We start from the raw sequence: 23,287 nt of genomic DNA on the forward strand, positions 1-23,287 counted from the left end.
CTCTTTCCACTGTCATTACAAGGATTCATAAAGTTTTGGACCCGCGATGAGCTTCTAGACCTTCGTACTGGCATATGTCTATCTGTTACAAAGCCTTGGGGGCATAAGTCGCCAGCAGATCTCTTTCGAGAAGAGTAAGTAACTGGCTTCGACAATTGTACAGAAAGAACATTATTAGTAAGCTCCTTTGATGTCTCCTTAATATTATGAGATTGATCCTTCAATTCACAAGCTGAGTCATCCTCAGTTGGACATACTAACTCATGTTTGTCAATAACAGAATTTGAAGATTTCATAGGTAATGTAGGTGTGAACTCAGGAGCATCGATCTGATCCTTGTCATATGAGTTCAATGGATTTGAAAGATTTGCATCAGCAATATTGCCACCACAGTTAGGTTCATCAAGTTGTCTCTCTTTTTTTAATTTATCATAACTATCAACAATTTCCTTCACAGCACGAACAAAGTCAGCACCCTTTCCTTGACGTTTCACAAGTGACTGTTTTTTCTCCTCGGTAAATGCTTCGACATCAGCAGGATTGCAGAAAGCGCTGCACACACAAAAGATGTAAGGTGTCATGTGCAAGGGGGAAACTAGATCATAAGCAGGAGACGAAAAGCTTCAAAATAAAAAATCATTACTTTTATCAGAAAAAAACATACTTTGTCAGTGCTCAAATTACATAGCAATCTACATTGCAACAAACATAAAGAGTTTCCGATAAGACCCGCAAATTCAGCTTAAGAATTATCAAAACTATGGCCAATTTTTAAATTAGATCGCCAATGAAGATACAGACTTTCAAACTTCACCTCCTGATATTATCTTTTTAGCCCATCAGGTCACATTTAAATTACATCCTTCCATCAAAAGTGCATTTGATCAACTTTAACCCTAAACCAATTCAATCAAATCCAAACTAATTTATCATTTGAGGGCAAAAAACGAGCTGCAATTCTCAAATTTGATAAATAAACCGCTAATTTCAAAATTCAATTTGCTTAAACAATCCTCCCCCATTCAGTTTAAAATTTCAAATATTTATTACCAGACGTTTTTCAAAATCGTGCAACACTCTGCCACACAATTATTCTTCATAAATCTCCAACATAAAATGCATCTGTTAAAAGCATACTCCACCTCACTCGAAAAAAATACAAATACAAATACAATACTGAACTATAAAATACTAGTACCAACCTCAAGTGCTGCTTCTTACCATTTAGTTGATGGAATAACAGATTTAAGATTACAAATTCAACTCCGAAATACTTATTCTACCACTATAAACAACTTTTTCCCTTGCCATAATCATTTTCTCGCCTATTTGGAATTTTATTATTCTAATTTCTAATAAATATTGCAACAGAATCAATTCCTGTACATAATTAACAAATTGAATATGATCCTGCCTCATTTATCTGTATGTGGCGTTGTAGACTGGGCCATCCCCGTCAAGAACCTTGAGAATGACTCTCAAATCATGCAATATTTCAATACCACCTAACAAAACTGCCCTTAATTGAGAAGGATGTCCATCTACTATGTACCCATCATGAGTGTATTTTGAAGAGTACTAAAGCTGGGGTAACCTTATATATTATGCCACAGGGAAAACAAAGGGGAAGTGTGTGGAGTAACATATTAGCGCCATTTAAGGGAGGCATATCAGATGCCGAAAGGTTTATTCCCTCTGTGACAAACACAGGGTGTTTGACAAGCTAACTCTTGGTAATTTTAGAGGTATAGTTGTGTGCATTTGACTTCTGTTACTTGTATTCCTCTTGTTGTTTTACTTGTTTCTGTTAGCAGAATGGTCCTTGGGCTTACTGTTTTGCATACTAAGCTGCTTAATGTAGATTAGTTCTAACTGATATGATTGTCAGTTACAGTTCCAATTCTTACTTGATTCGTAAATATTGTACTCATGTAATCAGTTTTAAGCAAAGACTTCGGAATTCAAAAGTTTCTCTCAAATTCTACCTTTATTTAACTTTCTCTTTCCATAATCTTCTCACACCAAATTTCTCAAAAATATAAATTTCAGTAACAAATATTCTACATTCGGTCAACAAAGTGAGTAAAATAGAGGGGGGAAAACATTTGAACAAAGAGAAAAAAGGAACAACTGGACAATGATAATAAAATAAAAACAAAGAGAACAAAAAACCATCAGACATCAATCATATTTTATCCAGAGAATAGAGACTTGGAAAGTCACAAAGTTTACAGAGGAATAGAGAGAGATGGAGAGAGTGGTATGGAACAATATAAGAGGAAGAGAAAAGAGATGAAAGGCTTAAAAAAGGAAATAAAGAACAAAGCACACAAAAATGCAGTTCGTCAAAGAAAGAATACACAAAAAGAAAACTGAGTTTTCCTTAAGTTAGCCATGCACCAAAGATGTGTGAGCAAGCCATGGCAGAGAGCGCGGTAAGTTGTGTGTAAACAGGTGGGTTGGTGTGACTCACCCGTATTTTCATTTTTCTTTTTGAAGTTGATATTGGCACTATTTCCACCCTAAGCATCATGGTTCCTTTGGAAATTAGACAACATTGGTTACAATTACAAAAATACCATATAGGGTCCACAAAAGAGCCTAATCCTACTCCAATGCCTCTTTTGTTTACAAGTCTATGGCATCAGAGACATTGATATTTCCCAAGTATACAGCCGCTACAAAACGCTACAAGGTAGTCTATCAAAATTGAAGTTGCAAGTCAGCAGAAGTTCATGGCCAAGCTTATAATGGGCCAATTCAGATAGAGTAATGAAGTTGCAGAACAAGATGAACCGCCTAACATTTGTATCAGTCCAGAGGCTGGCCAGTTTTCTTGGGTTGAGTACTGTTATGCAATTCTGACTATTTTTTATTTATATGAGGTGGTTTGGTTCAACAAGATGATCCAGTCGGGTTTTCAAAACTATGATAAGAACCTCTTAACATTTGTATTTTTTACCTCTATGACATATTATCGATAAGCTAAAATGAATTATTAAAACAGTCACACGCTTATATAAATCGAGTCCTAGTGATATTTGTAAAGCTGGCCTAACTGTCTGGCAAGCTGACTCCCATAACCAGAGCATGTCTTAGTTAATAGTTGCTATGATTAGTACAACAAACAACAGAAAATGTTTGTAACAGTTTAAAATATTCAAAATATATAAATGCCATGTAACTTCAAGCTAGCTAAGGTATGCATACCCGTCTCCTCAACAGGCATTGTCTCCTTATGTAGCCTATGATGACTCAAAACCATAGTCTTTTACAATGCAAAGATAAAACAATGAAAATGTATTCTCATTCTCATATAATACAATTGTCCACACTAAAGAGGGCAATCAGCCATGCCTACAAACACCATAAGCCTTTATACGCAAATCAGGCTAGTCAAGCTCCTAGAAATAATGTCAGTAAAGAAGGGAACACATTAATAACAGTATAACACCACCTAACAACTTACCATAAATACCAATAATTGAGTATTAAAGAAATACCACGATTGAAATTTACTAGCAAGCATCCATAAGCCATCATAATACTATGGCTATCATATATTCATTAAACTAAATTTGAATTTCCTTAACTACAAAAGATGAAAATGGTATTTTCAATTGCTAAACATTTTACATTTTCATATCAATCGTTATAAGCATACTTACATTTGTTGGGTTCCAAAAAAGTAAACCAGCACTTTCTTCAAATCAGTAGAATAACCCCACTTCTCGGGCTCACTGACCTGCAACAAGCAACGAACTTGAAATGTCAAATGATATATGAGAAAAAAACACACTTTCTTCCAATCAGATTTTTAACCAAAAGTCCTACTTCTCTTATATCTATTGTGTGTTTGGGGGGTCTGCATTTAACAAGTGTAAATTCGAATTAATTTAATTATGTAAGATCAATTTGGTTAAAAATTGAATTGAAATAAAGTAATTAGCACTTTGACATTGTTACTCTAAAAGCAAGTGTGATGTATGATGTAAAACAGTAAAACTTGGAGCAAATATTTCAACCAGACGCAAAAACTACTTTTGATCACTTCTAGTCAAACAGAAATTTGGAAGCAAAATCAGTTCTGAACCACTCCACTGTCAACACAGACACACTTATAATGTGTCAGGTCAGAAGTTGAAAGATATGAAAGGGTGAAATTGGAGTTGAAGAAAAAAATGTAATGTTTAGAGAATTAAAAAACTACGAGAGTTACAGTCACTTAATTGAAGGGTAAAACTTACAATAATTGTAACAAGGGTAACATTAAGTCGTGCAATCTCTCCTCACTCATGCTTTCATCTCTTTCTCACTCATTTTGTCTGTATGCGCATGCAGACAAGCATAGGGTAACATTGCGAAATCTTGCACTCTTTCTTCTGTGACACTTGTGCTTTCATCACTCACTGCCCCACTTTTTCTTTTGTCTATGTTTTCATTACAATTAATCACAAATTCCCTTAACTACTTCAATTAATTACAAATTTCCTTAACTACTAACTAGTGTCCAAGTCAAGGGTGATTTCTTTATTTTAGCTGTTCCTTTTCCTCTCCCATACTCTCAACCCAATCATGTCTAAGATAATCCCTCTGTATCCTCACATCACATGGGAATTGGGTTGAAAATAGGAGCTTTTTAATTCTTGGAACTTGAATCTACCTTCAGATTATCAATAAGGTTGCATAATGTGAAATAACCTAAATATTTTTCCATTTTACCAAACTTGATGAGAAACGGAAATTCCAATCTATCATTATCATTTTTACCCCAAAAAAAACTTATTCAAAATTCTTTACCTTAAATTTTAAATATTACCAAACATATAGTTAACTATACATCGTTATTTTCCCCAAGTGGACATGGATAGCGATGGGGATCTCAAAGCAGGAGGTGATTTCAGCCTATTGTCACAGTTACCAAACGAATAAGAAGTTTACTTTCTCTAATTAAAACCCTATTTGAGTTTGCAGTACTTTTTTCATAAGAAATAAAAAAGAAAGTAAAATCCATGAATAAGAAATTAGGTCTAAGGGTAGGATCCGCAAAAACAATGAATAATCACAACACACTGAACCAATAATTCTAAAGTCCACCAACATGCAGTGTGAAAAATTACATCAAAAACTAAACAATCAACAGAAAGAAACAAACTTTTAAACATAAAAATTGCAGGATAGAAAAAAACAGTTACCGTGGCAGGCCATGCAGGGAACCCCTTAACTTTAGCAAGAACGAGATCGCCGACTTTCCATTGACGAGCGGCGGCGGCGGCTGCCGCTGCTTTGCTGCCGCCTTTTCTACGGCTAGGGGCCATCGGAGGAATCCGACGGCGCTATTGTGATGTGAAGTGAATTGAATGCCGAAATCGTTGTTTAATGGAACGGATTGGCACTGTGTTGAATTCACCTATGGAATTGGCAGGCATTGAAGCCCTAATTAGGAGAGAGATCGGGGGAATGAAAATTGGTCTGAGAAGGAGCGAGAGAGTGTGCGAAAGAAAACCCTAATTTGGAGAGAGAGAGAGAGACAGAGAGACAGAGAAAGAGAGAGAGAGAGTTTGAAAAGATTTTGAGCAAGTGGTTTTTTGAGAGAGATATGAGTTGGTTAGGTGGAAGCTGCTAGGGTGCGCAAGGAGCATGGGCTCCTGGTTTTCCTTGAAGTGGGCTAACGTGCGCTAAGTGCTGACAGTGTCTCTTTCATTCATTATTAGATACTTTGGTTCGGTGCACGTGACTTGATAGTGGACTAAATTAATGGGCCTTGTACCCATTTTGAGGTTTTTATGGGCTTAGTTAGATTGGATGTGATGTAGTATTGCTGCTATCTCACCCCACAACTTTCATATCCCTCCACACACTCACATTTTTTAAGCTCTATTTGAAAGTTTAGGAGAGTAAAAAGGGTTTTGAAAAAAATTTATGAGTTTAAGGAAAGGTAACGAAGGAAAGATAGTCCTCCAACTTAAAAATGGGGTTTAGTTTTCTTTATATAATGCAAAATATTTTTGATATGTAGGAATTCATTAAATATATTGGAGAAAAATAACGTTAGCAGCTCATTCTGTTTAAGACATTTTTTTTATTAGTTGAAATTTATATAGATTTCACCAAATTTAAATAAAAATCGTGTGAACTTTAATCAATAGAAGAGAATATGTTAAAATGTGAATGATAGAGAGTTGTTATTAGCCGACCTTAATTGTAGAATATGTTGCTAGCAGTACAAATTAACTTAACATTCAAAACATAACATCATTCTACAAATTAAATCAATTTAATTTATATTTTTTAAATAATCTTTTAATTAAATATATATCAATCACAAATATTCGTCTTTCATTCTCTATAGAAACAATATCTCAAATAAGGTATGAGAGGGTGGTCATGCTACTACCTTCCTTTAATAAGTTGGTACATTTTTATATTTAACTATTGTAAATAAGTTTGTTTTGTAAAAAAATAATAGAAGCAAGACATTTATTCGTGATATTTTGATTATTCTATTTTCTTCAATAATTATAAAGAAATTTTTATTAACAATAAAAATTATAAAAATTAAACTTATAAATAAAAAAGAGGATCAATTCCTTGCAAATAAATTATTTGATTACATTAAAAAAGATGTTGTTAAACAATTTAGTAATATGTCACATATAGATTAATTTGATTATTTAAAACATTGTCAAACTCTAATTTTTTTTAAAAAAAAACTATTGTATGTTTTTTTTTTGTCATGCTTTAATTTACATTTTATATAAGTAAATACTATTGTGACTTTTTTTCTGCTTATTAGTTAAGTTTAATATATTGGTTTTTGAAAATATATATTTTCCTTTTTATATTTGACCAAATCATTAAATTATCAAATTTTCAAAACTATGTTTTTCGCCACAGTATGCCATTTTTCTCTATTTTACTCTTTTACAATCCCCCAAAACTCATGCATTACCTTTCCTCCATATTCTCAACCCGAGCATTGTAGTTCATTGTTTTTAAAACTGTGTTTTTTGAATTAATGTCAACACATTCAAAAATTTAAGGAAAATTAATTTGTACAATGGTTTTGTTTGAAAGTTAAATTCTAGAATGCGAGTATTTTTTTAAAACTATATCACATTTTATATTTAATTTTGAGTGTTTTATTATTTCTTTTTGAAAATTGAATTCAAAAAAATTGATTAATTATTTATCTCAATCTTTTTACATTATTTTTTGCTCGATCTAAAAGAGAAAAACTTTAGGATTTACTGAACATTACAAAGGGATTTACATTCTTTTTACATTCTAAAAGGATATACTTTCACTCTTCATTAGTCTTTGGTGCGGGTCTCTCTCATTTGATTTTGTAAATAACAAAAATAATGGAGACAAAGGAAGGACCAAAGGGGAGTGGAGCAATGCCAAGGGAAAAATTAAGGGGATATGCGCCACTAGGAGAAGGCTACCAAATCAAAAAGACATTGTGCATGGAGAAGAATATTTTTGGTTTATGATGCTCGTGTTCTAACACAGTAGAGCTGTTAAAATGAACTCAGTCGATTAGGTCAGTCTCATTTGATCCACATTTTAGTATAGATTGTGTTTTAAAAAAGGAGACTAAAAAATGAACGAGTCTTTTTGGCTCGGTGTATTTAGTCCACATTGAAAATGAGGTTGGGGCATACTAGACTAATGAGCTATAGGATGGGCTACGACAATTAAAAAAATATAGGTAATTTATAAAATAAAAATAAAAAAAATTGTGAGAAAATTTGAATTGAGTCATAGAAGAACAAATCATCATGCATATCACATTATATTCGTCCAGAGATCCCTTCATCTCTCAAAAATTCATATTTATACTCATTTGATTCTCAACTATTGAGCCTTGTTGACTTCTTCTATCGTTTATGATAAATTTGCACATGTTTACAAAACTATGTTGCAAATATGTTTATCTAGAAATCCACTTCATCTCTCAAAAATTAATGTTTATACTTATTAGATTCTCAAAATTTGAGTCTTATTGACTTCTTTTATCATTTATGATGACGTACTAGTATTGTTAATTTAAAATTTTACTATAAATAATAATAATAACATTAATAAATAATAAAATTGTTTATATTAAATTAAAATTAAATCATATTTGATTTTATATATATTAGGGATGATTTCAAAATTTAATAATATTTTTTTGTCAATACCACTCATCTTAGTACTGGTATTATCTAAATATGTTTGACTACAAAATTTTGACGAAATTTAGTAGATTTATAATGATACGATCATACCTTAAATTTTAATACTGTTTTATTTTGTCTATATAAAGCAATAATGTTATTAATTTACTTTTGTTATTATCTTTTAGTGAAGGTTACTTTTTATTTAATTTTGTCCATTTTTTATCGAATAAATTGAGATATTGATAGTTTTTTTAAAGTTAAATTTAGAATAATATTAATTAAATAGAAAAAGTTAATGTAATCAATATGAATGGAAGAAAGTTGAGTATACCAAAATTGGACATTGTCTTTATTGATAGTTATTGATTATTGATTTTACCATATAGCCAGCTCAACACACTACATTACATATATAACATGGTGATTATATCATGCAACATTGGCAATGAAATGGTCGGCCTTACTTTAGACTAATAAAAATAGGGTCTTAGGTCTCTAATTTTTGTTATAATATTTGTATTTAAAATTAGGTCTCATTTATTAGATTTATATTTAAATATTTCACAACAAATGTTAATTGTTTTTTTTTTTTATAGTAGTAGTTGTGATCACTTTTTGAGATCGAAATCTCACATAATCGAATTTTAGAGATCTTATTGTTTTTAATTTAATAGCTATTTTGGAGTTCTAGTATTTTTAATAGTTAATTTAGACTATTTAGAAGGAAAAAAACATTTCACCCTATAAATAAATTGGTTAAGCTCCACCACAATATATCCAAACAATAAAAAGAAATATATCAACCTACTTTATAAAATAAGAATTTAATACTAAAAAATAATTTTAATAAAATATTATTATTAATTTAAAAATGTCTTAAATAATATTTTGCTTTAAGTCTCAACATATGTTGGGTCGGTCCGACGAGAGTGTGAATGAGATAGAGGGAGAATCAAAGGACCACGATTTTCATTGAACTTGATTTGAGTGACTTCGCTATAGTGTAGGTCAAAAGCATTTGCAAGAGTTTATGCAAAAGTGATCATGAAAACTTGCTTCACGTGACTGATAATTTATAACTTATCATAATGAACCACATGTTTTTACAAAAACTACAACTTATAACTTTACAAAATTATGGTGATTGATTGTGATTATGAGAAATATACATAATTTTAATTTTCTATTGAATGGAACTAACATTGGTAATCTAATTATCTTAATTTAACAGAATCTTGGAGAATAAAAATCATATGAGGAGATGGTGAGTAAGATGGCAGGCGAAGGCCATTAGGATTAATGGTGCGTTTGATAAGAGAAATATTGGCGCATTATAGTTCAGAGTGATTGAGATTCCACATCTCAGTGAGACTAACTTCCGACTCAACATGCTGGTCTGATTCCAACGCATTGATATTATCCAACTAACATTGGTCAAATCAATCAAACTCAGAGTGAGTAAGTAAATATTGTTGAATGAATTGATTTTAATTAAAAATGAATTTAATATAGAGTAATTTATGTATGATTATATTGTTAGACAGAATAGTTTATATATGAAGTTTGAAGTGTTTGTCACATGAATTTTAGCTTTAAATTATTGTTCAACTCATTCTTCCCTTGATATGTCTATGTTATTGTACACTCATTTCACTTTTAACACAAGAACACCCACGTGTACATTTAGATAGACGTATAAAATAAAAATTCAAAAACACAATTCAAACATTCCTCTAAATTGAAATACACACGATCGCCCAAAATTGACATACCTACATTTGTGTTAGAAATGGAGAAGAGGTCGACTCCTTTTATGTTGGTACTAATTTTTTACATCCTTGTATAAGGGGGAAAAATACAACACCATGGAGCTACTTGGACTGCAAATACACTGCATACTAATTTCTAATCAAAATTATTGTTTTGATCAAATAGCTACTACCATTTCAAACTAATGGCTAAATCTAGCAGAGATTCTACTTGGCGTATTGTTTGCTGCTTCTCCTGTTGTTTTAATCTATTTGCAACAGATTCAGGATCAAATCCTTCTTCGTTCTCTACTTCATTCTGTTCCAAACGAACCTCTTGCAGCAATTCATCCACCTCCCTTACAAAGTCCACCCTCAAAAGAGTATTATCATCAACTTCAAGTGGCGGTCGCCACGGCCCATGATGCTGACACCAGCAAAAAATTTATTAGAGGATTCAAACAGATATGAAGCCCAACCTACGATTTTATCCTCGAAGGTATCAAATATTTATGTCAAACAACTGTATAAGTTACTACAGAGAAAGAAAGAAACACAAACTTATAGAAGCTATTGGACATCAATTGACTTAGATCTAATCCCTTTAATTTGATGCAACTTACCTTATCTATGTCAAATGACTCAAATCCAGGTGGAAGAAGAATGGAATATGGATCCTCCCGTGGAAATGTATCGGTCATGATCTTTTTGCATTTCCTTAGCCACTCGTCAAAATCAAAGCCATCATACATAATCAAAAGATCATTGAGCAATCTCATTGCAGGGGTAGCTTCTTGTTTCAAGATCTCGGTCTACAATCAAAACAAAAAGGTATTAAGATTGAGCTATTCTAAAATGAAAAGTGATATTTAGAATGAAAGAGCTTTTCACGAAACTCATGAATGGTAAGGTGTCAGTTTTTTATAGGATTGAAAAACAATAACCTCTGTATTTGACGAAAAATAAAAAAGCGGAAGTGGACAGATATTAACCAATTAAATTCATTCATCAGAAGTCGTGAGATATCTGCTCATGACAAAGAGCATTTCCCTTATAAAATATGGTAGAACTGTTTCAAAAAGAAGCCAATATGAAAGTTGATGCAAGCATCCGTATGGGAAGGAAAAGGTCTAAAATATCCAATGTATTTTAAAAAATGGAAAACAAACCAAATGCTTATGTTTTTGCATTAAACAAAAAGGGGCAGTTATTACCTCAACTCTTCTATATAGAAGATCCAGACTTCTTATAGCATCCTTTTCATCCTGTATATAGGTGATAAGATAATGTATAAAACAAGATAATCCGAGAAAGAGGATGAAAAAAATTACAGACTTATTTTTTAAATAAACACAACAAATTCTGAGTTTCAATTCCGACAGTCCCTTTCAAATTGTAATAATCACGTTCAAGATAGATGGATACAAAGGAGAAAACAAAATCACACTTTGATTCATAAGTCTATCATGATAATACATTATTTGGATTAGTGATGTCTTAATCCCAACTTCGGTAACTAGGGACACAGTCCTCTACGATGAAAATGATTACCGTAAATACTGTGACCGATGATTTACAGTCAAAGGATCAGCTTATTGAAAAATGGTAAGAAATATATGCTACTGTCTTCAACTCTGTTCATCAGAAAATTAAATCCGATTACCTAGAACATTTCAAAAACAAAAATAACAACTTACATCACGCCGGGCAAGATCAAGGCGATTCCATATGACCATCAAAACAAGTTCAGTAAGTTCTCCTCTTTCAGCAGCTTCCTCAATTTTCTACAAGAGAAAAAGATCAGTTAGTAACACAACATATTCATTCAATGCCAGTGACCCTTCAAAAATAACATACACAGAACTACATAAACAAATAAAAGGAAAAAAAGGCTTTTACCATCTAGAATTAAAATATTTTCTTTATAATATTACTCTTTTAATATGCACCAAAGATACACAAGTAAATAGTAAATTAACAACTTGGGTCACTTTTCATTAATTGTATATAATTGGAGCGGAGGAAATTTTTTATGCAAAAAACATGTTAAGAAGGGGTATGATGATGCAGGCCATGTTTGACATAACAGACTTACCTCTATTTCCTTTTCTTCTTGTTTTTCTTTATTTACACTTTTTCAAATGTGAACTACATCACTATTTACTTAAATTCCATATTATAGTTAGTTACAGTGACAAAGTATGTCAATTGCAGTAAATTAGGTTCTTGATGCTGGCCAGAAAAGCAAGATGACCCCTCATGTGATCAACAAAAAATCATTTCATGCTTAAGGTTGTTTAAACAACATTTTATCAAGGTAAGCCCTAGATATTTATCCATGTACATCATGCAAAATCATTTTCATGAAAAATTAACTAATCAGGTGTAAATTTATTATAATTTTGAAATACAAACTTGATCATGGTGAAATATTTTATCTGCACAACAATTAATTAGGATATTGCATTGCAGCACTAAGAAACTACCTCTTCTACTTCTTCGGCGGCTCTTATGAAGCTTGATACCAATTTCCGTGCTTTTCTAACATCTTCTTCAGGGTATCCTTTCAATCGCATTCCAACTTCACGATACTCTTCAATCTTTCTCTCTTCTTCCTCCTCTTCCTCTCTGCGTCTTTGATGCAACTCCTTGGTCTTTTCACGTTGTCGGGCTTGCCATTCCTATCCTAAATAAGGTTAATGAAATCTATCCAAATAAAACCTTCCAACAAATTTGGTTTCACAAGCTAGCATACATGCACGCCAATAGACACACTGATACCACAAGGCTTTTACAATTCTTACTCGTCGACCAAGAAGAAAACTGTCCACTCATCCGCTCTACATTTTGACATGATAGTTTATACTTATACAAAAGAAAACAGAATTGAAAATCAGAAATTATGCCGGGCATTAAAGATACGATAATCTTCTTCAAATTACTAAACAGGGAAATTCAAAGAAAATTGAAGAATAAATAGTAACAAGCTGAGAACAAAAAACGAAATAAATAGACAGTACTAAAAAAATCCAATTAAGGAGGGATGATTTAACAATAGTGACAACCCTTTAAGAACAAAAAAATAATTCCTGAAAGACCTTCAGTTAAAGTTGTTACATAAAGGTGTTTGTTTAAATTGGCTTATTTGAGCTATCAAATCTACTGTTTCAGAGGGCTTATCTACTAGTGGCATACTACATGTCCATGCTTATTTCCATAAACTCTCAAAGATAAGATATGAAAACAATTTGAGTTCATTTTATCTTTTGTTATAGAAATAGATTATATGATAAGCTATTAAGTTGAGCTTAATTAGGCATAAGCAATAAGTGTAAAAGCAGAAATGATATGATAAGAAGGCATACATACATCATCATAATAATGAGAAGGCATTCCTTCTAGAAGAACCTCTTCTTCCTTTTCCTTATTGACACATCTTAAAACTGAGAGCAAAAATCAAAATAATCAATTTTGAGAAAGAGAGAGTCTATGAAATAGAGTGAACATGATTGAAATATGTGGCGGCAGAGACTAACCTGCGCTGGATGTGAACTTGTATGATGAAAAAGAAGAAGATGAAGAATAAGCGGGAAGGAAGGAGAGAGAAGTTGAGGTTAGAGAGAGGAGATTCATCCCCACACGGAAATGAGTGAGTGAGTTAAACCCTTGCTTTGAGTTGGCTCACTGAGTGAAAAAGGCGCATTAACTCGTGCAGGGGATATATATATATAGAGAGAGAGAGAGGGGTTTAAGACAACGCAGTGATTATCTGGGACTTCCCTTAAAAAAATTGATTATTCTTTCTTCGATGAACTTACAATTTTTGGGTAAACAAAGAAATTGATTATCAAATTTTTTTTACTCAAATTGATTATCTACTACGACTATAGTGTATAGAAATTACATATTCAAGGCTAAATTACATTTGTCGTCCTTTAACTTAATTTCAGGTAATGTTTTAGTCTTTTATCTTTTTCTTCTTTTCAATTTAATCATTTTATTTCTAAAAATATCAAATAAAGTATGGAAATATGAGTTTATTTGAAGATTTGCTTTATGAATTTGATGAAATTTGTATTATATTGAAGAATATAATTAATTTTATGAGTTTTGATTGAATTTTTTTTTAATTTTTGTATAAAAAAGGATAACATTGTTGAAATTTTAAAACATAAAATATCAAATTGTCACTTAAAATTAAAATAAAGGACCAAGTCGAAAAAAAAAAATAAATGACTAAAACGTTACCTGAAATTAAGTTAAGGACCACAAATGTAATTTAGCTTATATTCAATTTTAGGTGATTTTTGTCTTTTAACTTGTGGAGATATTTTTTTATATAAAAGATGAGATAATTTTTTTATATAAAGAGGAGATAAAATTTTGTGCTTTTTAATATTTTGAATATTGAATGAGTGTTATTATACTAAAATTATGAATATTTATGGAAATAGAAAGAAAATACAAAATTTTAATTTGATAAGTCACGAAAACCTAACATTATTCAATAGAAAATAATATATTAAACTAAAATATCAATGAACTTTACTTATTTTATGTTCACTATATACTTACAATTTGGCCCTTCTTCAAATCAGGAGGTTCAGATTTGGTGCTCTACTCCATTTGATTCTTGTTTTATGTTTTCTTTTTCTTTTCCCATTAATTAAAAAATATACAATTTCAGCAACAAACTTTGTTTATGAATTTTTCGCTCCCATTTTTATTACCAAACTTATACTAACATACTAGTAAGCAGCAAAAAATTTAGTACTAGTATTATTAACAAGGAATTTGTTTGATTTTGTTTCCTACTATATACGTAAAGCATCGCAAAATTAATTTATCCTACAAAAAAGACCACAAAATTTCTAAAAATAAAAACAAAAACTACTACGATTACTAATAGAAACAAAAACAAAATTTCTAAAAAATGACTTATATGAATGATTTTGCTAATTACTAATCCTCGCATCAATTAAAATGCTTTTGGCTCAACATGTAAAATTCCAATATTAAACTTCACAAAATCGTAATGTGCCTCTGATGACCAAATCGTTCTTCAGCTCAACTGTTATTTCTCTTCCAACCAAATCTTCTATAAATTGGTACAAAAAAATATAAACATAAACAAAGAAACAAAAATACCTTACCATTTTGACAGCCATTAGAAAGATGAAGAGAACAAAGCTAGAAACCCTTTTACTCTTTTGCCACTTGCCACAAACCGCAGTACTTTTCAATTTTTGTGAATTTTTGTTGCGTGAAATTCTAAACTTTATTAAACCATGGTTTCTATAGAATCAAATACATATCCAACTCCAATAAAATTTAATTGATTGCAGAGGAAATGATTCATTCCACTAAATTTTATTGAAAGAGTTTTTAGTTAATGAATAAGTCCACACAAAAAAATTGTCATACCAAAGAAATTTGTTTTAACAACAAAAAGATAATTAAAAATATTGTTATTTAATTTTTTTTAATATATTACATGATATTATTTTTGAAAGTTACGAAATATAATTAAAAATGTGTGATTAAAATGTGATTATTTGACAGTATATTTAAAAGTTATGAATTTGTTTCAAAAGATATTACAAAAATGAATCTTTTTAAATAGTTAAAAAATTAATATTAAATTGAAAAGTTATTTATAATTTACATAATTTAATAAATTTAAATAAAATAGTTTAAATTTTGTATATTTTATTTGGTAAAAATATAATATTTTAAAATAATTTATAATTATTAAAATTATATTTTTTATTAAAGACCTACTTTTTTTAGATTCGGTTTTCAAAAACATCAATACGTGACTAGGAAAAGGTAATTGGATAAACTCTTCAAATATGCAAATAAATCTTCAACATAAATATACATGCGAACAACTAGAAATCGAATTCATTTTCATTGAGCGTGAGTCAAGAATTTTAATTTGTTAAAAAACATTTAAATAGCAATTGTGGGTAACTGAAAATAAGAAATCTTCCGACCATATATCCAAATCCATTGTACTTCTGCATCAATTTCATTCGCATGTATAGTTTAAAGTTGAAAAAATATTAAATAAAAAAAAGCTTGTTGAAGAGTTTTTAAGATGTCAGAGGAAATTGTACTCTAATAAAAGTGACATGTGATGTTTGAAATGTCTCCAAAAGAAACAAAAACTTGAGTTAACATTAGTTAATTATTTAAGATTTTACGTCAATTACTTTTCTATTTTTTTGTTTATATTAATAAGTTATCATATTTTTTCAAACATTTGACACTTAGGTAGCATGTAAACTCATATTTCTTTAAACCAAATTGATAGTCATGCTAGCAAATAATATATAATCATCTTCTTCAAATTAAAAGTGCTGTAATCCATATTCCTCCATCGTTGGGTCCTTTTCTTTCAATATAGAAAAATAATTAATTGACAAATTGGTTTTTAATTGAATGTAGAATACATTAATTGATCTTCAAATATAATAAAAATTGTAATTTTAAATTAACTTCGTCACATATTTTTTCATCCTAATTAAAAAAAAAAACTGGGAAAGCCAAGAAAATAAAAAGTAGGAATTGACACAAAGTTAGTGGAAGGAAATTAATAAAAGGGGTGATGAAAATATAAGTAATTAATTTGGTGAAATCTAGGATTCTAATAAGTGGGTGTATCTTTTTCAACTATAGAAGGATTGGGTGGATTTGCTTTCATGATTATTATGTGTTTAGAGAAATAAGGGTTAGAGTTCTTTCAATTTAAAGAAAATGATTATGTTTTAGTTAACTTTCATTTTGTTTTTTGGAAATCAAATTGGACTCAATAAATATTAACCCTCATGTTACATAAGAGTGTGTTAAGTAAAAAAATTGACAATTCAACAACACAAATAGAAAATAGAAAGACAGTTGATGACAAAGACTTAAATGACTAACATAATATTAATTTAAAGACTATAAAATATTTTTATTTCTTTCAAGGAATGTTAGTGACAACTGACAACACATGTCACTTTCGGGGAGTTAAGCGAGAGTTTACTTAATAAAAATATGCGTAATACCGGTCAAACAGTCAATTACATTTCCATCTTATTGATTTATCTTCAAATAAAAGATTTATATGCATGAATTTTTATATTTTTTACGAACATAATATTTTCTTTTCAAAAGGCAAAATATATTAACAGTCACTAACCAAGATACAAGAAGTGCAAAGATTATACAAACCAAGAATTACAATGATGGGTTTTGAGGTTGCATGGCTATTCAGTTCTAAGTTTCTAAATGTCCACCTCTTAAGTAAACGAGCCTCATTTGAGTCATTTACATCCTTCCTTGCTGCAAAAGATATTAGTACCAGAGGTTTGTTTATTGAAAGTGGTAATCTATTTTCACCCTAAACCTGTAGGCAACAATTTCCTTTCCTCCTTTGCTCCAAGCCACCTTGTCATACTACTTGTTCTGCATTTTCCATGCTGCTAAGAATCTCCATCACTTTTCTTTTCACTACAAGGCCTTCCACGCCTGAAGAGCATCAGACAATGGTCCAAGCAGACTACAAAGCGGTTTTCTAAGTAGGGTTCATTGTTTTGGCTACTTAATCTACAGTTTGCTAAATCCAGTCTCTTGGAAATACAAACAAGCCATGTTCAGATTGTTAGTATACTCAGCTAGATGAACAATAAACAAGCCACTTTCCTTCCGGAACCAGGGGCATCTATCACCAACAACGCAAATATCTTATAGCACATACTCATCTTGAGAGAGTATTAATTGAGGAAAAAGATCCCCCTCTAATCCATGATGAAACAAAGACTTTCATTAATTGGGTCAAATTTTACTGTGTAAGAGGGTTAAGTGCTTTCAGAGTAGTTCTCAAGGCAGGAACTAGAGTAGTTGCATATAACAGCAGTGCAAGTCCAACTTGTCAGCTCCTATTTTTAATGCGAGAAAAAATCACAACCTCATGCAGAAATCTACACACTTATCGTGGTAAAATGGAATAGCATGTAGTGACTGACGCGTTTATTTCATGCTGGGAACGTGCACACTTATCTGTGTTGAGTAGTTTCGAACTCAAGGCCTTTACACCTCAGTAATTCCTCCGTCCATTTTTTCACAACCCTTCACAAGAATATTCACACAAAAAAGTTATCATCTCTGTTTTCCCAAAAACTATTTTTTCAGGCGAGTAGCTCTCATGAAAAATATGTAGAAATATCAAAGCACAAATCAAAATGTAAAAGCAAACAAAAAAGACAGTCAATATTCTTCATTTCAGACAAAAGTTACACTGCAAGAGAGAACAAAACACATTAGACAAAGTGAGAAACCTATCCAAGACAGATCTACAACAGCACCAAAACACATTACATTTACATCTAGACAGGTAGTAAGGAACAACAAATAAAAATTTCAACTAATCCTATAAATGCTTATCATCTCCCTTATCCATGGCTCACTGTAATTTTTTAATGTGAGTGGAACAGGGTTCTCTACAGAGACCTGGTCATTTTTCATACTATAGTCTTTGCTTCACACGCCTTCCATTTATATCGCTGCCATCAAGTATTTGCTCATTCCTGTGCTTGCACAGGAAGTCCGAATGCTCAGTAAATCTAGCCACGTACTCCAAAAGCTCAGTCAAAACAGATGGGCAACTTTCCTTCAAGTACTCAAAACCATCAGTTTGCATCACAGCTGAAGAAAATAAAGGAACCAAAATACTTCAGTTCATAATCATAGTCCTTGATTAAGAATAAATAGGTACAAACAATTCTTTTTGTTGTTATTGAACCCATATAAATCTACCAAAAATTTGGGTAAAACTGTAAAAGCCATCTTATCAATCCTAATTAATAGTGTTTAAGAATTACAACTACATACAAAAAAGGCCACTAAACTTGATTTGCATAAACAAATTAGTTGTAATTTTTTGTAAAAATTATCCATAAAAAAGTTCCTTAATAAAGCAAAAGCTTAAATGTCATTAATGAATTTAGGTCAGCATATTTTTGGTCAAGTTCAAGCGGAAGGGCACATAATAATGAACAAAGCATAAATGTCACTAATGAATTTAACTTTCATTGATAGCAACATACTGACTTTCATACCTTTTAATGTCCCAATTACCCCTTAATACAGCACTTATTTTTCTTTTTTTGCCGTATGTGTGTTACAAAATAGAAGACCAATTAACTAGAACAAACCTCTTAGATTTTCAGGCCTTGCAATGAATTTCAAACAGACTGCTTTCAGCCGGAAACAATGGTGTTGCTCAGCCAAAGCTAAAGTTGTAGCTACAGTGTTTATTGCAACATCTTCACACAGACTTGCTTCACACATCAGCCTAAGTCTATCTAAGCCATACCGATCAGCTGCTGCTAGCAGATGTTGAGACATCAAGGTAGTTGCCCATTTTGAGCTCAACCCAGTAAGCTCTTGCATGTCAGGTAGTGAGTCCCAATATATAACATGAAGCAATGCCTGCAAAATAGAAAAACATGGCATAGCACAGCAGACAAGTTGCACATTCCATATGCACATTGTTAAGCTTTATCCGTAAGCTAAATAATACCACAAACACATTAAACACAAGCACAGCTCGTTGTAAATGTACGTAAACTGCATAAAATCAAAGGCTAACCAAAGTTTTAATAAATTGTATAAACTATAAACAAGAATTAGATAAACCAGCTGGAACAACTCAACAGACAGGTACCAAGCAACAAAGGAACACATAACTATAGTCAATTCATAAAAGTAAAAAACCCAACACAATAAAATATGTTCACTTCTCATTGGAGGAATACTACAAAATATATGTATATCAGAACATCACAAAATATTTTTTGCAAACACATTTTAAGAAAATACGCCCAACTAATGCCAGAGGTAGGCAGTATTGGGCATTATGTTGTTTGCAAGAATAATAAGGGGAAAACCTAGGGAAAAACTCTAAAAAGCATGAAGTGCAATGTGAATATCAGAACAGAGACAAAAAGAATAATCGGAACATATTTTACAACAGTGTTGCAAACATAAATCAAAACAAGAGGAAGCAGCGAAGCACAAAGAAAATTTATGTAAACCTTGAAAACCGGAGCCTCAATGTCTTCAACTTTTATACACTGGGTATTCTGATCTTTCATAGGGCCAAAAAGCTGAGCTCTAAAAACAGCTGATCGAGCTGCTAGTACCAATTTATGAGCTGCAAAAATTTCACCATTCACTTCAAAACTCACATCACTGCCTTTTCCACCTTCCAGTAGCTTCCCAAACTGGTGACCAATACTAGAAGGTGATATTGCAATTGAATATGTTTTAGGGCCCTCTGTATGTGACTTCACAACACCAACGCTACAATTAACACTAAGGCAATCATCTTTAAGGTAATCTGATGTCTCTAGTGCTGTTCTCTTGAAAAATCTTTTGTATCCCCTGAAACACACAATTTAGAACAGTTAGCCTTACCAAATTGTTCAGCTTTCCTTGTCACAAAAAAGTTCCGTGTATTTAATTTACCAGGAAATATTTGGCCAAACCAAAATCAACAAATACATTCAATGGAAGACAATAAATTTCAATATAAATGATTTGCATCAAGTAAATAAAAATCTGAGACGATACTCATCAAATAACACGAACCCTTCCCCTTGCCAAAGGAACAAATACCCTAGTAATCCCTTCACCCCCTTTTCAAACAGCATTCAAAACACTTGAGAATCTTCAAGTCATAAATATATAATACATACAACTTTCAAAATTTCATCATTCCAAGTATCCAACATTGGGTATTCGAGAACATGCACATGACAATCAATCACCCGTGATTTAAAACAAAAAACCCATCAGGTGCAAAGCTTTACAAACGATACCCTCAAACACAAATTAGGGACAGAACTAGACAAAAATAATTTTTTAATTAATCAAAATTATAAAAATGATATCTTTTTCAGACAAAGCTAACTCAGTGATGACTAATAGTAACAACTAACCACATGCTACCACGGTATTTTAACGTGTACGGTCCACTCTCCAATGTCCTTTCAAAATGGCTATGAACCTTATGCCTCTCTTTCCCACTCTGATCCAAAAGTGTCAACTCAAAGAGTGCCCTAACATCAGTTCCTTCGCTAGCAAGCGCAATGAAAAGCGAAACATACGTTGCATTATCCTCCAAACTCTTCCCATCAGGGTAGAAATAAATTGCCCAATCGTACCCTCCCACTGAGAATATCTCCGAAGCTATGTACTTCCCAATTCCAATCCCTTTCGACAATGAATACCCCGTTATCTTGAACTTGTGGGAGCCTTTAACTGTTTCGGTTATCGACGTCGACGATGATGTTGCCGGAGCTGAAGAAGGTGATGCCGGTGATGAATTCGAGGAAGGTCGCGATGTTTCTCGCATAATCTTACCCATGCGTGAGAAACAAGAGATGAATCGGAAACAATGTGTTGAAACTGAAATTAGGGTGAGATTGTTGAGAATCTAAACGCGATCTAAGATTTGTTGGAAATTGATCCGTAGATAATCTTTATCTCGGAAGGCGAGATTTTGGTGAGAAAATATAGGGTAAGATTTGTGAGATTTTGAAAAGATGGAAATTTTCTAGGGTTTGGATTTTTGGAGAAAGAAGGAGATAAATGAAGAGAGAGAAAAATTAAGAGGAATTTTGGATGGTTGTGATGAAGCTTTTGTTTTCCGACAATAGGAAAAGGAAAAGTGATTATGTCACGCGCCTTGGCTTTGCGCGTGGTTTAAATGATTGCTTTGGGTGGCTTTGTTTTGGATGGCTTGTTTTATTTTGGGACACGTGTCAATCGACGATAAGCAGATCTTGGAAGCTAATAAGCTGACGAAGGCTTGACAGTGAATTTTTTAGTCATGTTTGACGGCGGATCCGTTTCCACATTCTGAAGGAAATCCAAACACAAAAGTAAACAAACATGAGATATCAAAATTTAACAACCACCATTTATTTGAAGGAAAATAAATATTTTGTTTACACAATACTTTGACATCAACATTGAATAATTAGGGGTGGACATGCATAGAGCTATTAATAAAATTTCAAAATCTATAAGTCTTAAGATTTTTTTTAAAATAAATTTTTAAAATTTTAATTTATTATTTTTTGTGAGTTTAAATGAGGAGTTCATAGATCTAATGTTTTGTTAATTTAGATTTTTTAAAATTTATTTTTTTTGAAAAAATATCGAAAAGAATCTTTAAAAAATCTATAACATTTTTTTTAGAAAATTTTTCAAATCACTTTTTTTTGAAATAAAAAATTTGTACATTATTTTATCGACAAAAAAATAGAGTGGAGATTTTTGTGAAATAAAAATTATTTCAATTAATTTTTGAAAAAATAAATTTATAGACTCAACTAAACTTACAAATTTTTAAGACTTTTTAGTTTTATAGATTTTTCTTTCTATGACCTTTTTAATTATAAAATTCTTTTATTTTTTAACATGGGGACTAGATGAATAATTAATAGACTAATGAAATTCAAATTCATATACGAGCACCATGACTTTGACAGAAAGTGTAATATTCATTTGTGAAAATATGCAATTGGACAAGTGGGTAAGGGTGTTTGTGTTATTAAACAAGACTCTTTAGTTTCAAATAAATATAAACGGTTAGCATCGGATCTCTAGATTCAATATGTCAAATATTGAACTCGTCCTATATATGTTGTTTATTGTATTAATTTTTCAAAGTGATTTGACTCTCTGTATAGCAAATTTTTTGGGAGAATAAGACACACTAAGAGACTTTCAAGACAGTAAGAGAAGAAATTGGGTATTTTTTTGTTGTAGCAAAGAGAAATAGGGGTGATAGATACAAAACATTGTAGGTCCCATTACTTTTACCTTATTCGCTGATTTGAGAAGAAAGATGCTAGAGAAGCCATTTTTGTATGTTATTCACACCGTACCTTTGTCTTCTAGCTAGCTTCTTGTCACACTTAAAGTGTGTCGCTTTAAATACACTTGATGTCTTGACGGGTCTTTGTATATGGATTATGGAGAAAAGAGAGTTACATGTAGGTGATGTTGGTACCATTTAAATAAAATAAAAAAGACCGCTTTTCTTTAGATAAATGGTGAAGTATCTGGAATTTGAGTGACCGAATATAGAGTCTGATTTTGGTGTTGGCGTTAGTCTCATTTGCATAAGTTATCTTTTTTAAGGAATGCGTAAAACAATTAATTAAATAGGAATTATAAATTAAATTATCTTAATTAATATTTAAATCAAACTTAAAATAACAATACTACATAAATTTAAATTAATATAACTAATTTAATTAATTGAAAATATAAATTTAGAAATTCAATAAAATAGTTAAATGAATTCAAATA

At 31.4% G+C, this 23,287-nt stretch overlaps 3 protein-coding genes across 5 annotated transcripts in view; all 3 read right to left on the reverse strand.

Annotated features, from left to right (window-relative positions):
* Positions 1–5,625, reverse strand: part of LOC140920191 (protein HUA2-LIKE 3-like) — a 7,012-nt gene extending 1,387 nt beyond the window's left edge. The window contains exons 1-3 of the mRNA XM_073368070.1: positions 5,196–5,625; positions 3,669–3,745; positions 3–552 (exon numbers count right to left, since the gene is read on the reverse strand). Coding sequence (XP_073224171.1) covers positions 3–552; positions 3,669–3,745; positions 5,196–5,318 — 750 coding nt within the window. The 5' untranslated portion in view covers positions 5,319–5,625. The remainder of the gene's footprint in view (positions 1–2; positions 553–3,668; positions 3,746–5,195) is intronic.
* A 4,244-nt stretch (positions 5,626–9,869) lies between these two features.
* LOC101513678 (protein PALE CRESS, chloroplastic) lies at positions 9,870–13,648 on the reverse strand. Of its 2 annotated transcripts, none has more exons than XM_004495174.4 (7): positions 13,453–13,643; positions 13,286–13,359; positions 12,403–12,597; positions 11,614–11,700; positions 11,131–11,181; positions 10,540–10,728; positions 9,870–10,343 (listed from the first exon to the last, which is right to left on the reverse strand). In XM_004495174.4, exons 1-7 carry the CDS (start codon positions 13,547–13,549, stop codon positions 10,107–10,109), a joined length of 930 nt encoding a protein of 309 aa, XP_004495231.1. In that variant the 5' UTR covers positions 13,550–13,643; the 3' UTR covers positions 9,870–10,106. The 2 variants fall into 2 exon arrangements, with proteins under 2 accessions (XP_004495231.1, XP_073223071.1); XM_073366970.1 differs by having other exon boundaries at positions 10,167–10,395; positions 13,453–13,648.
* Positions 13,649–18,147: 4,499 nt separating this feature from the next.
* LOC101514011 (BTB/POZ and MATH domain-containing protein 2-like) lies at positions 18,148–21,591 on the reverse strand. 2 transcript variants are annotated; one of them, XM_004495176.4, is made up of 4 exons: positions 20,905–21,591; positions 19,999–20,347; positions 19,117–19,393; positions 18,148–18,607 (listed from the first exon to the last, which is right to left on the reverse strand). In XM_004495176.4, the coding sequence occupies exons 1-4, from the start codon at positions 21,330–21,332 to the stop codon at positions 18,429–18,431; spliced, it is 1,233 nt and encodes a 410-aa protein (XP_004495233.1). In that variant the 5' UTR covers positions 21,333–21,591; the 3' UTR covers positions 18,148–18,428. The 2 variants fall into 2 exon arrangements, with proteins under 2 accessions (XP_004495233.1, XP_004495232.1); XM_004495175.4 differs by having other exon boundaries at positions 18,183–18,607; positions 19,864–20,347; positions 20,905–21,479.
* Positions 21,592–23,287: the final 1,696 nt, after the last annotated feature.

Source organism: Cicer arietinum, chromosome 4, assembly GCF_000331145.2.
Source record: "Cicer arietinum cultivar CDC Frontier isolate Library 1 chromosome 4, Cicar.CDCFrontier_v2.0, whole genome shotgun sequence".
NCBI classification, from domain to species: Eukaryota; Viridiplantae; Streptophyta; class Magnoliopsida; order Fabales; family Fabaceae; genus Cicer; species Cicer arietinum.

Bases quoted from the DNA above. Each gene is read 5' to 3' on its own strand.
- LOC101513678 (XM_004495174.4), bottom strand. From the start codon at position 13,549: ATGAATCTCCTCTCTCTAACCTCAACTTCTCTCTCCTTCCTTCCCGCT. The intron at 12,598-13,285 runs GTATGTATGCCT...TATTTAGGATAG, and splicing joins CTTCTCATTATTATGATGAT to GAATGGCAAGCCCGACAACG. The intron at 11,182-11,613 runs GTAAGTTGTTAT...ACCTATATACAG, and splicing joins TTGATCTTGCCCGGCGTGAT to GATGAAAAGGATGCTATAAG.
- LOC101514011 (XM_004495175.4), bottom strand. From the start codon at position 21,332: ATGGGTAAGATTATGCGAGAAACATCGCGACCTTCCTCGAATTCATCA. The intron at 19,394-19,863 runs GTTTTTCCCTAG...TCTATTTTGCAG, and splicing joins TGCACTTCATGCTTTTTAGA to GCATTGCTTCATGTTATATA. The intron at 18,608-19,116 runs GTTTGTTCTAGT...TATTTTCTTCAG, and splicing joins AAGGCCTGAAAATCTAAGAG to CTGTGATGCAAACTGATGGT.